We start from the raw sequence: 13935 nt of genomic DNA, 5'->3' as shown, positions 1-13935 counted from the left end.
TGTGTACAGTAAGGATGGGACACTGTTGACCTCAACTGAGGAGGTAATAGGGCGGTGGAAGGAGCACTTTGAGGAACTCCTGAATCCGACTAATACGCCTTCTATGTTAGAGGCAGAGCTGGAGGATGATGGGGGATGTATGGGGTGAGGGGGTCTCTTCTCAGGGCCATCCAATCTCTGTACGACCAAAGTGAGAGCTGTGTCTGGGTTCTCGGCAGTAAGTCGGACTCGTTTCAGGTGAGGGTTGGCCTCCGCCAGGGCTGCGCTTTGTCACCAATCCTGTTTGTAAATTTTATGGACAGGATATCAAGGCGTAGTCGGGGTTGGGAGGGGTTGCGGTTCGGTGGGCTGGGGATCTCATCGCTGCTCTTTGCAGATGATGTGGTCCTGATGGCATCATCGGCCTGCGACCTTCAGCACTCACTGGATCGGTTCGCAGCCGAGTGTGAAGCGGTTGGGATGAGGATCAGCACCTCTAAATCTGAGGCCATGGTTCTCAACAGGAAACCGATGGAGTGCCTACTCCAGGTAGGGAATGAGTCCTTACCCCAAGTGAAGGAGTTCAAGTACCTTGGGGTTTTGTTCGCGAGTGAGGGGACAATGGAGCGGGAGATTGTTCGGAGAATCGGCGCAGCGGGTGCGGTATTACATTCAATTTATCGCACCGTTGTGACGAAAAGAGAGCTGAGCCAGAAGGCAAAGCTCTCGATCTACCAGTCAGTTTTCGTTCCTACCCTCACCTATGGTCATGAAGGCTGGGTCATGACCGAAAGAATGAGATCCAGGGTAAAAGCGGCCAAAATGGGTTTCCTCAGGAGGGTGGCTGGCGTCTCCCTTAGAGATAGGGTGAGGAGCTCAGTTATCCGTGAGGAGTAGAGCCGCTGCTCCTTTGCGTCGAAAGGAGCCAGTTGAGGTGGTTCGGGCATCTGGTAAGGATGCCCCCTGGGCGCCTCCCTAGGGAGGTGTTCCAGGCACGTCCAGCTGGGAGGAGGCCTCGGGGAAGACCCAGGACTAGGTGGAGGGATTATATCTCCAACCTGGCCTGGGAACGCCTCGGGATCCCCCAGTCGGAGCTGGTTAATGTTGCTCGGGAAAGGGAAGTTTGGGGTCCCCTGCTGGAGCTGCTCCCCCCGCGATCTGACACCGGATAAGCGGACGAAGATGGATGGATGTTCCATCAAAACAAGTTACTTCCCGAGGCTATTTAGCAGAGGCACCGTGGCTCCGTCCGGAGCTTAGCACCACCCAAGACGATTGTGAAATGCTTTTAAACCAGAGCATCTTCTTCTCCCATCTCGGAATGCTGTGTGGAGCCAGACCTTCCTTCGCAGTGCTGTGGAGGAAGGTCTGGCAAAGAGAGACTTGTTGAATAGGTACACAGTCCGGAGTCACGTGATCAGCTTGACAGAGATGGCAGCTTAAGGTGTAGCTCCGGGCCTAACCTTGCCAAATAGTTGTTTTTTATGGTTCTACCGCTGATATTTTATCACTTTTTGCTCGATAGAGTCTTTTGAAGCAGAATGGCAAGCAAGAACAAAACCCAACGCGTCAATATGGACGCCATTGCAGATGCATTACTGGAGAAACAGAAGAGCTACCTCGAGACGCGCTTCACTCGGAGCGCCGAGAAGCTAACTGCTATACATGCTCAGCTAGCATCCCTGACTGCAAGCCTTGGCGCTATCAGATCTGATGTGGACACTCTAACAACTGCCATGGAAAGCAACTCAAGTACTCTTGACGGCTATGGCCACACTTTTCAAAAGCTGCAGATGAAGCCTAAACTTTCATCGTCTTCCTTTCCATGACCATGATATTCTACAGTTGTGGCTAGTTGCACACTGCTATTTACCTTTTTCACGCTACAACTGAATTCCCACGGGACTTCAGCGCGAGACTACAGCTAGCAGTCTAAAACACTATTTTACTGTACAGGGCATATGTGACAGGGTAAAGGAAATACTCATAGCCTGTTATACACTAACGGTATTAGTAAGTGTATATTCTATTCTAAAATAGCTCAGGTTAAAAGGATCATGCACTCAGTACATAGTTCACAGAGAGTGATAAAGTTCATATAATTGTAACTACCTAACCCTAAAGAAGAATCTGTAAACATATTCATTACTTTATTTTGTGGTGCATAATTTAAGGGTAAAAGTGTTAATCTGTGATCTACTAAATGCTTTCAATCTACGAGCCTGAGATCGATTGCTTTGGTCTCCACCCAAGTTCCCGGGGAAATCGCGGTCTTTTCCTCATTACACTAAAGTTCTCAGTGAGGAAACACCTGCGCATCACTCTTGTGATTATTTCTCCCCTTTTTCAGGTATGTTATTGATAAAACGGAGTTCATTTAATAACTTCCTACTTTCTACCATGTCAATAGTGTCTAAGGTGTGTGTTAGTAACATTTTAAGTAAGTTAGAGTTAAGTTTGCAGAACGTAATGTGTGTGCGTGTGTGTGAGCGGAGCCCCGCTCTGGTACAGAGAAGAATAGCTCCGTACTGAGAGTAGACACCATTTTATGTCAATTGTGAATGAACATGTATGCAGTTAATCTATTTTGCGGTGTTATCTGTATAATGTGTTTCAATGTGTTTCAAGCACTTTATTGACATTTGTGATGCATTTAGTTATGGTTTACTGAGCTAAAACTAATTGGTGTTTAACAGTTATATTGAAAATGTTTAATATGTTTTAGTGAATTACAGTGTACGCTATTGTAACTTTTATAAGCCTTGTATCCTACAAAACTATTTCCTGTATATCTGTTCTGTAAAATGTGGTACTGTTGTAAAATGGATTTACACTAAAGTTCTCAATGAGGAAACACCTGCGCATCACTCTTGTGATTAATTCTCCCCTTTTTCAGGGGCGTAACACATAAACATAATTTGGTCCGTTTCCATGTAGTTACATAGTCACTACTATCTTCTGGAAGACCTCCACCAGACCAGCAGGCGCTTGTTAGATTGTTGTCGGCCTCGGCAGGCGAGGGAGGCGGGGAGGAAGTAGAAGGATGACGGTTGGGGCTGCTAGCCTGGCTAAGGAAACTACCTGGCTGAACACACTCACTCATCCCAGACGGCAGCTAGCAACTAAGAGGGTAGGTGAATTTAAACAATGGCTAAGTTGCTAAATGCATCTTGTTGTCATATAAGGTCCCTGTTCATGTTGCACAGACATTTTAGTTGCATTTTGTGTCTGTTAAGAGGCACAAAGCTGAGTGGGAGCTCTCGGCATTAGCTGCAGCAGCTCCGTGTTGCTAGCACCGATTCGGCTCGTTTTTTTTGCTATCGACAGTACTCTATATACATATAGCAATCAAGATTAACGTAAAAATTGCCCGGAGTTCTCCTTTAAGGTTTAAAACAACAGATCTCACAACTGAGCGTCTGATGAAAACACATGATTTTGTTTTAATTATCATTTTGAAATCCTCACCTTTGATCAACAGAGTGGCGTCCATCTTTGAAGAATAAAGGAGGAGCCATAGACCAGTCACTCTTCATGGACACACAGCTGGGTTCAGGTTCTTTCAGATTCCTCCTGATAAAAACACAAGATAAATTCTGCACTGCACCCACAACAAGCTGAATCAAGTCGGTGGTTTAATAAACCTACTGTACAGTATGTTTTTATCCAGGTAGTTTTTGGTCACATTTTATATGATCCATAATTAATATTTAATTTATGTACATGTTTAAATGTATATTTTAAAGCTGTAGGTGGGGAAATTACACTGTGGGGTGACCTTTGTTAAATAGTAGTCTATATCCACGATATTTCATTTCTGGGATTGCTCCGGTGCCGCCGGATGTCCCTCTTTTTGGCTGGATGTCTGTCCCCATCCTCTTTCGTTGTGTTGGCGTTCTAAACTTTGGTGGATTTGTGAGGACTATGGTTAAGTGCTCCTCAGATCTCTGCAGGGTAAATCCAGATAGCTAGCTAGACTATCTTTCCAATCTGAGTTTTCTGTTGCACGACTAAAACTACTTTTGAACGTACACATGTTCCACCAAAAGAAGTTACTTCCCGAGGCTATTTAGCAGAGGAACTGTCTCCCTCCAGAGCTTTGCACCACCCATGACAATTGTGAAATGCTAGTAGGGCTACAACTAACGATTATTTTAATAATCCATTAAAGTGTCGATTATTTTTTCGATTTATCGATGAATCGGTTAAACAAAAAAGTTGTTTTAGTTAATAGTTGTGTAAAGGTAAGTAACACAAGGAGCAGATACAGACAAGACATACATACACAAGCTTATTCATTAAATTATAACCATCATTGTAGTAAGCGCAAGTTAAGTTCATTTATACAACACACACACATATATTTGTCAACAATAACTGATATGGGACAAAGCACATAATATATACATGACAACAGATTAAAAAAATGAATGGGCCACAAAAGGAGAGTGAATAAAACCGTGTCTTTAGTCTTACAAACCACTCCTGTTTTACTACTGTTATTACCGAGCTAACGCTAGCTTGTCATGCTAGTCAGCTGGATAACGAGTAAACGGCAGCACCAGAAGAGCTACTGGAGGGACGGTACGTTCCTCCCTTCAGACCGGAACAGAAGTAGGATAGTGTAGTGACTTTACCCTGCTGTTGAACTCCCTTCCTCCTCATCAAGGACTCCAACATGTTTACGTTTTAGGTGCTGACTCATCACCGTGGTGCGCCTGTGCCATGCCGTGTCGCTTTTGTTTATCTTGCAATTAACACGTTTTCAATTTATTTAGTGTGAAATGCTCCCACACTTTGGATGACTTAGGTCGTATTGATTTCTCTGCCTCTGCCATGTGTTTCAGAACAACGTTACGGGTCTCTCTCCGTATTTCCTCTCCCCCCGCTCTGTTCTTTTTTCTTTTCTTTCGCTCCGTGCTGCTCCGCTCTGTGCTCAACACAATTCTTTTTTTATCTCCGCAACTGAGTGGCCTAATAGTTGCGCGACACAACGAATCGATAATGAAATTCGTTGCCAACTTTTTTAATAATCGATTTTTATCGATTTTATCGATTCGTTGTTGCAGCCCTAAATGCTAGTAAACCAGAGTACGTTCTTCTCCCATCCCGGAATGCTGTGTGGACTAGCCAGACCTTCCTTCGCAGTGCTGTCGAGGAAGGTCTGGGAAAGCGAGACTAGTTGAATAGTTACACCATCCAATTAGGATAGGATGTGTTGTGGTTGACTTCAACTACTTCAACCTGAAGACTGTACTCCTCAAATTCCACCAACGTCCTACTTTTTCCCCCTGTCTTTGTTTTAAAAACTGGAGATCTCACAATACCATTTAGTCACATAAAACACATAATTTTGTTTAAATTATCAGTTTGAAGTCCTCACCTTTTATCAACCCAGTGGCCATCTTTGAAGTTATAAGGAGTGACAGACCCGTCACTCTTCATGGACACACAGCTTGGTCCAGGTTCAGGACAGTCTGGTCTCTGATGAATCCTGATAGAAAGAAGTTTATTATATCTTTTCTATTTTTTTATACTGAACACTATATACAACTACGTACTTTTTGTCAAATCTTTGTTTAAAAGTAAAATGAAGATCCTTTGAGTCGTCACTCTTGAAGGACACACAGCTGGGTCCATGTCCATGTCCAGGTCCAGGTCCAGGTCCAGGTCTAGGATTAGGTCTAGGTCTAGGTCCAGGTCCAGGTCTAGGTCTAGGTCCAGGGCAAGGGCCAGGGCCAGGGCCAGGTCCAGGGCCAGGTCCAGGTTTAGGTTTAGGTCTAGGTCTAGGTCCAGGTATAGGTCTGTGCTGCTTCTCTGGGCTGAAACACAACATAAACAGAGTTTTGAGTTTTTTGAATTTGTTGTACAGTACAGGCATATTGACACACAATCCACAACACAAACACCGAACCAGACATCAACATCGCTACCCATCCAACACATCAATAAACAGAATACAGTAAAAGGAGTATATTGCACAATATCATAAAAGAAATAAAAACCACTGCACATTATCATACTTCACATATATTCCTTCAGTCATACCCCTCCCTACACCTTATTTAATTGGGTTATTGCCATAACTCAACACTACTACTAAATTGACTTACACTGGGTCATAAGAACGACGTCCATCTTCGAAGTACATCTTGCCATCCATTGATCAATCACTCTTCTTGGATACACAGCTGGGTACAGGGGACCTTCCTCTCTGCTGCTTCTCTATGTGTCATACCAGTGTCAGTTTAATCCCTTTGGCTTGTTGATCAGAGCTGAATGTCACTTTGTGTGGTGGCCATCTCTGATCCTGATATTTGGATGATTCAAGAGAATAAAACCAGAGAATTTCTATTAAGGGTAGAAGTTCCATTCACGGGAATTTCCACACCTTCATCTGGAGAGGAAACACCTGCTGGGAGAAATGAACTCTGTCACAAGAACACTGGCTGTTTATATGCACAACATATTACTATATAATGTTTATTTTTTTTCCTTCTTCTGAAAATCACAATATACTCAGGGTGCGATTTGTGGAAAAAGAAGGGGAGGGTTTTTTTTAGGGTTTAGGTCTGAAGGGAGCGTCATCTGGTGGTGCCTGTAGTCGGCTACTGTTGGCGGCTAAACAACTGCAGCTAGTAGCTAGCGTCCCGGAGCTCTGTAGCCGGCTTCTTGGAGCTCTTTAGCCGGCTTCTTGGAGCTCTGTAGCCGGCTTCTTGGAGCGCTGTAGCCGGCTTCTTGGAGCTCTGTAGCCGGCATCCTGGAGCTCTGTATCTGGTGTCCTGGAACGGCCAAATACAACCAGCAACTGTGGCTCTGATTTTATCATTCTATGGCATTATGTGTTCACATTACAAAGCTTTACTTAGTTTAAATACCTATTTTTTATGAATATAATATTTAATGTATTGGTGAAGTAGCATTGATCACTTTGATCGGGGAGATAAATTTAATTCAGCAGAGGCAGGAACATGTAGACCAGAAAGGGGGAAATCCCTCACATCACCCCAGGAAAACATGCACCCTGGATATACTGACGAAGCAGTTAACTTGCCTAATGAAAGCGTATATTCCTGTTTACATGCAGACGTGCATACTCTGATTAACGTAACACACGTTGTTTATCACGTCAAAGGAAGGAAAAGTGGAACGGCTGGAGCTGAGTTTTGCTTCTTTGCATCAACACAGGATTTTTGAAAAGGTCAGTTTAGCAATGTTTGTTCATATACAAAAACCTGTTGATATCTGAGTCACTGATCATGTTTAAAAGTAGCTGTGTTTCTCCTTATTTTCTTTTGGCCATGGATCTCTACCACAGCCCTCCAAACTGTTTTACAAAGTTTAAACTTTATTAAAACAAAAATAAATAAATGCAAATCTCCAAAACGAAGTACAGAATGATCACACAGATGGCTCTTTGATTCTGCTCTGTTCAAAGTCCACACATATCTTGAGTCAGCACTGTTAAAAAAAAACGTTTTGGTCGTTCTTTTTTGACACTTTTCACAATGCTTTTGTCACTTTTCTTTTTACATTTTTGTCACTTTTCCAAACAAGCATTTTTGTCTTAGTTCTTTTTTAGATGCTATATAATTTAATAAAAAACCTAAATTCAATGAAAGTAGTGAACTGATAATTTATTTTACCTGTGATGAGCGTTTTAGGGAACCATCCATTTTATTTATTTTTCCAATTTGGTTGAAAGAAACCCAAATTTCTGATTTGAGAAAACTTTTTAAATGGGCAAAATTTGACCCGAGGACAACACGAGGGTCAAATTGAAAGAAATTGATATCATATAGTGTGACGCTATGTTGTGTAATTTAAATTAAACTCTCAGACTCATTAGACAAAAGTGGAGTAAAGAAAGACATGTTTTGAAAGATAAAGAGCCGAAAATCTATGAATAGAACTTTCTTTTTCGCCTGTGTGTGTGTCTCTGTGTGTGTATTTGTGTGTGTGTGTGTGTGTGTAAAGAATATTTTGAGTATTATTTCATAGCTTATAGTTCTTGTATTACTTTACACTGGGGACTGAGTAAAGTAGTTTTATGTATTATTCTGTGTTTATGTGATACAGGAATAATACTGTAAGCCCTTTTATTCGACACAAAAAATATGTAACAGGAAGGAGCCAAGTCAGGTCTTCTTTCACTTACAAAGTATTTGTACATGGTGGTGTTGATACTTTCACTGCAAACTCTTCAACTACACAAACACATTTTTACATTTAGATGAAACTAAAAGATCAGAAATCAGCTGAAAATGTCACTTACCGAAAGTTTAACCTCGAGGAAACTTATCTGGGCCACAGCACAGGAGGAAGTGAAAGTAAAAAGCTGAAAAGGTTACCACAGAGAGAGAGAGAGTGAGAGAGAGAGAGAGAGAGTGTAGAGAGAGAACGAGAGAGACAGAGAGAGAGAGTGTAGAGAGAGAGAGAGAGAGACAGAGAGAGATTGTAGAGAGAGAGATAGTGTAGAGAGAGAGAGAGATTGTAGAGATAGAGAGAGAGAGTGTGTGTAGATAGAGTGTATTGTATTCATAGACTATATATTAATGGACAGAGCATGTGTGACGTCACCCATTGGTTTGTGGAGATCTGCTATCCGTCATCGAGTTTGCCATTACAGGCGCAGCCATCCTGGTTGCGGATGTGACGATTTTAGACGAGAGGGAGGAGTGTGGGAGGAGCTATTACACTCTACGTTACGTTACACACTTTCATTGGCTATCACATCTTAGCCACGCCCTAAAACACCCCCTGCTTTATCGCCTATTTTAAAATCAACGAGACCATAATTCAAAAAATGAACATCATTATGTTTTGCAGAAGACTTAAAACTAGCGATTGAGAACATAAACTCATTATGAAAGTGTTTACTGATGTAGTAAATCAAGTGAGAAGTGGGCCACTTTTTCATTTACTTCTACAGAAACCGACCTCCTTTTGTGACCGCACATGCCGCCTCCTGCTGGAATTCAGATAGAATGCAGGTTTAAAGCTGCTGTAGGTAAGATTGTGAAGAGCCAGGACTTTGCCAAAAAATTTGAACATCGACAACTTCTCAGTCCCTCCCCCCTTTCTGCTGAAGTCCAAACAGTCTCCTAAGCCCCTCCCACACAACGGAGTTTGACAGAACTGCCTAGGCATGTCAGACAACATTTTAACTAAACACTAACACAATGTTAACTTTACTCACCAACAGTAAAACGATGCTGACTAGCAGGCTACTGTTAGCCATTTCAGCATCATATCTGACCGACCACTGTGCAAATGTTACTATTATCCTCACCAACGTAGCTTTGTGGACTTTTGACTACTAATAACCAAGTGAAAGATAAATCATTCATGGTAATTATGTTACCTGTTGAGGAGAAATGTGGCTACATCTGCACTGTTCTTCAGATCTTTAAAATCCCGGAGCTCTCGCCACCTCTGAAAAGCCACTCCAATATTCACCCGAGTTTTGGGAAACCTTTCGGTAACACTTTACAATAAGGGTACATTAATTAGTATTAGTTAATGCATTACACTGTTAATAACAGTTAATTAAGGTGTCTATTATACCATTAGTTAATGCAGTAATAAGACATGACTAACTGTTAGTAACAGTTAACTAAGGCGTCTATTTACCATTTGTTAATGCTTTGACTAACTGTTAATAACAGTTAAATAATGTGTCTATTTTAACATTAGGTAATGTACTAAAAAGCCTAAACTGGAAATAAAAGCTAACTAAAGTGTCTAAGTAAACGCTTAGTTGATGGTAATTAAGATATTTCCTAATATTACTAGGTGGTTGATAAAGCTGTTTGATAGCATGTATGTCTAAAGGTTCACAGGCAAGCCATGTTATTATGAAAAAACTGTTTTTATAGTTTTTTTGTCCATTCGCCAACATATGACTTACTTTCAGTAGATGGTGAGATCAGTGAAAAGACTCTATAGTCTCCATGCAGAGGTTTGCTTCTTCCTTTTATCTTCATGTAGACATTGACTTAAAGCCCAACCTATATGAATTATTGTGAATGCTATATAAGCATTACTTAACCTTAAATGGTCACTTGATTAATGTATAACTATACTGAAGAAGCATTAATACACCATAATTAAAGTTATTAATGCTGTTTGGTAGCCTTATTGTAAAGTTGAGAACATATGCACCTTAACTTACACTTAGTAAATGTATAACTATACTGAAGAAGCATTAATACACCATAATTAAACAGGTGTTAATGCTGTTTGGTATCCTTTTTGTAAAGTTGAGAACATATGCACCTTAAGTAACACTTAATAAATGCTGTGCTGAATAAACATTACTAAACAATGATTCATAGTTTATTGTTCATGTTTAGATTACACTGGACATTTTCCCACATGTCTTCTGGATAGTTTTCCTCCCTTTAACAAACTAAGTGGGACATATCAATTTCTTTTAAATGCATGGAAAAGCTACGGATGCAAGGATTGATTGTTCACTAGATCAACGTCAGATCTTTACATATGTTGTGAACTCAAATGACAACAAAACATGATAGGGCACCCTTAATGGTAATGGTATACACTCTACCAAGTGAGTGGTGAGCTACCTTGACGATCATGGTTATTCATTATCTAGAGCAGTGGTTCTCAAACTTTTTTCAATAATGTACCCCTTTTGAATTGTTTCTTTAAGCCAAGTACCCCCTGAACAGCGCTAATCGTTTTCGGTAGAAAAAAAAGTGTATATAAACAGGAACAGTACAGTGATATCAGCAATAGATTTACTAAACAACAGCCTTGTAATTAAAAAATATATATTTAAATGCTAATGAGAAAAAGAGACAAAAACTGTAAAAAAGACAAAAACTTGGAAAAAGATGGTAGAAAGAAGGAAGGAAGTAAGACAAGAATAGGTCGAAATAGTATCAACAACTTCAAAAACAGTGACGTAAGAAGAAAAAAGCGAGAAACTTGTAAAAAGTAGGACAGTATAGGAAGGAAGGTCCAAAGAAGGCGACACAAATGTCACATTTTTGGTAGGAAAAAAAAAATTCTACATAAAGAAGAACAATGTTCTGGACAACAGCCTTGTAACTATTAAACATTTAGTTAAATATCTCACGTACCCCCTGCAGTCCTCCAAAGTACCCCATGGGTACACGTACCCCCATTTGAGAAACACTGATCTAGATTGTGTCCAGAATATTAATGTATTGATGCATCTGACAGCCAACAATCACATCATTCAAATGTTTGTTTGTATAGATCACAGTATACTATGGGCCATAAATAATCATTATCATAGTGTAGCCTCCCCGGCTGAAAGATGGTCTTCATGGTTGGTTGGTTTATTCACTCTCTCTATGCAGAAATCAACCAATCCACGTCCAATATACCGTAGTAATTGCATTTCTATCTCTCAAGTTACACCATTTCATGTAGCTAAACAGGCTCATTAGCGTGGTAATTAACTGCAGGCTAATATGTTGACATGCTAGTTTTTCTTGCTCATCTCCAAGTTCGTAAAACTTTTAAACAGCATATCATAAAGTGACTGAAATACTGACAAACCTTGTGCCCTTATCAGCCAGACGATAAACAAGATAAGCATACACCATGCTTTCTTTGCCAGAGTATCAGCAGTAGAGCTTAGATCAGGCCCAAAAAAATCAAGCCCGACCCTACTCGAGTCCGTGCACATTGTGTCCGAACCCGGCCCGGCCCAACACACTAACTGGAATTATGAGCCCGAGCCCGATTGAAACCTTTTTTAGACACTGTTTTAATACGTGGGCCGTTATAATTGACGTTCTCAACTACAATTCAGAGTTGTTGAATGAAGAAACGAAAAAAAAAAAAAAACAACGCATTTATCTGTGAGGGCTTGCCTCACCCTTAGGGGTAGCCTATGCTTGGAGAAGTAACAAAAGAGGACATTGAAGGCTGACTATCATCTTTTTCTATCATCTTTTTCTGCTTCATGTGTCTGCTCATCATCTACTTCTCCATTTTATTTGCTGTCATAGGCGAGCAGCGTGCCGCACTTAGCCAATGCACTCAACATAGCCGACACATATGTTGTCACTGCCCACTATTTGTTTAAAATGGTTCCATACCTCCAACTTTCCTCCAAATTTGCTCAAAGGTAATTCTCCTGTTTTTCTTTTCTTCTTTACATCCTAAGCTCCATGTTGCACTTAAGCTCCACAATACAGCCCAGCAGCCCCGGTGTGATGCGTGCGAGAGGAAAAGACTCCGCGCATGACACATGTTGCATTTTGTAACTGTAGTCCAACTTGTGTAACTTTTTGGACACATTTGTTACTATGGCCTAAATATAGCCTATATGGATAATATTTCTGATTATGGCATAGCTTTCTCCCCACCCAATTAGGCTAATAAAGTAATGATTAAAAATAAAACACAAATGATTGATCAAGGGCTTGGCTCGGCCCGGCCCTCCCCGGCCCGAGGATAGTGGCGGAAAATAACGGCCTGGGCACGGGCAGAGAATCTAAACTCTAATCAGCAGCACATGTTGCCCATGGCCGCAGCCCGCTTATAATACATCCAGTTTTGATCTTTTCAAAATCAAAGCGCTAGCTAGCTAGTTAGCTAGCTTTAGGTAACCAAAATGACCCTGTTCTCTGGCAGATTTTTCTGCTATTAACTTATGTTAGAGCTAACCCAACAGCCAAGCTAGCTCTAAGTGATCAACATATTATTTAATTTCACTCATTTATTAATCCATAGCAGCATGGAAACTGCTGTGGATTAATAAATGAGTGAAATGAAATAATATGTTGGTCACTTAGAGCTTTTTATTTTGCTACCGCGGCCCTGGCCTTTGGGTCTCTGTGACCCATACGTTATTCAATGGTATTTCTCTGCTGCCGCAACTCTGGCCTTTGGGTCTCTGGGACCCATATGTTATTCGATGGTATTTCTCTGCTACCGTGGCCCTGGCCTTCGGGTCACAGAGACCCATACGTTTTTCCATGGTATTTCTCCGCTATTGCGGCCCTGGCCTTTGGGTCTCTGGGACCCATACGTTATTCCATGGTATTTCTCTGCTACCGCGGCACTGGCCTTCGAGTCTCTGTGACCCATACGTTTTTCCATGGTATTTCTCCGCTACCGCTGCCCTGGCCTTTGGGTCTCTGGGACCCGTACGTTATTCCATGGTATTCGGGGGACCCCAGCCTGGCTTGTAGTAGTAACACAGAAAGGGTAGGGAAAGGGTAAAGAAACACACTTTGTCCTCGTCCTACTAAACACTTTTATTATAACACACACACACACACACACACACTGTTGACATTTATCTTCTCTTTTTTGTCATCTTTGCTTCGTCTTGTTCTTCTTCTTTGTTTAGACCTTTGTACTCTTTGTACTCGGTTCAGCAGCCGGTTACAATGCTGGCATGCCCCTTTGTGTGACTATAAATTTGGAGCTGCATCGTTTTCTCAAACGCGCGGAACAAGAGGCACGCTCAGCACGCGGAGTACACACGCCATGCGCAGCTCGCGCGGCACGCGCAACACGCATAGCACGCGAGGCACGCGCAGCACGCGAGGCACGCACAGCACGCAATGTCCCCCAGGTGGAAGAGATGGAAGAAAAAAACACAGAAGTGGAAGAAGAAGAAGAAGAAGAAGAAGAAGAAGAAGAAGAAGAAAAAGAAGAAGAAAAAGATGATGACGATGATGACCACAGCAACTCTGACGAGGACGACGAATGGTCATCCGGCGGGTGTGCATCAGAAGACGACTGAGACAAACACGACGTCGCCGACGGAGAAAAAGAAAACGAAAAGGACTGCCACGACGCCGCTGACCACGACGCGGGAGAAGAGGACTACGACGCCGCCGACAACCGAGACGAACGTGGTCAAGAACGAGGACAAGAACGAGGACAAGAACGAGGACAAGAACGAGGACAAGAACGAGGACAAGAACAAGGACAAGAACGAGA

The 13935-nt window shown here is 41.9% G+C and overlaps 1 protein-coding gene and 1 long non-coding RNA gene across 3 annotated transcripts in view; both read right to left on the bottom strand.

Annotated features, from left to right (window-relative positions):
• LOC114552050 (NLR family CARD domain-containing protein 3-like) overlaps window positions 1-5642 on the bottom strand; it is a 41465-nt gene extending 35823 nt beyond the window's left edge. Inside the window, exons 1-2 of the mRNA XM_028572756.1 lie at window positions 5363-5642; window positions 3448-3552 (exon numbers count right to left, since the gene is read on the bottom strand). Of these exons, the coding sequence (XP_028428557.1) occupies window positions 3448-3552; window positions 5363-5424 (167 nt within the window). The 5' untranslated portion in view covers window positions 5425-5642. The remainder of the gene's footprint in view (window positions 1-3447; window positions 3553-5362) is intronic.
• Window positions 5643-5717: 75 nt separating this feature from the next.
• Window positions 5718-8304, bottom strand: LOC114552046 (uncharacterized). 2 transcript variants are annotated; one of them, XR_003692096.1, is made up of 3 exons: window positions 8255-8304; window positions 6093-6394; window positions 5718-5801 (listed from the first exon to the last, which is right to left on the bottom strand). It is a non-coding gene; the product is annotated as an uncharacterized LOC114552046 (long non-coding RNA). The 2 variants fall into 2 exon arrangements; XR_003692097.1 differs by having other exon boundaries at window positions 6093-6391; window positions 8255-8297.
• Between the last annotated feature and the right edge of the window lie 5631 nt (window positions 8305-13935).

The sequence above is a fragment of the Perca flavescens genome, unplaced genomic scaffold, assembly GCF_004354835.1.
Source record: "Perca flavescens isolate YP-PL-M2 unplaced genomic scaffold, PFLA_1.0 EPR50_1.1_unplaced_scaf_6, whole genome shotgun sequence".
Classification (NCBI taxonomy): domain Eukaryota; kingdom Metazoa; phylum Chordata; class Actinopteri; order Perciformes; family Percidae; genus Perca; species Perca flavescens.
This window is presented reverse-complemented; position numbering and strand designations above follow the sequence as displayed.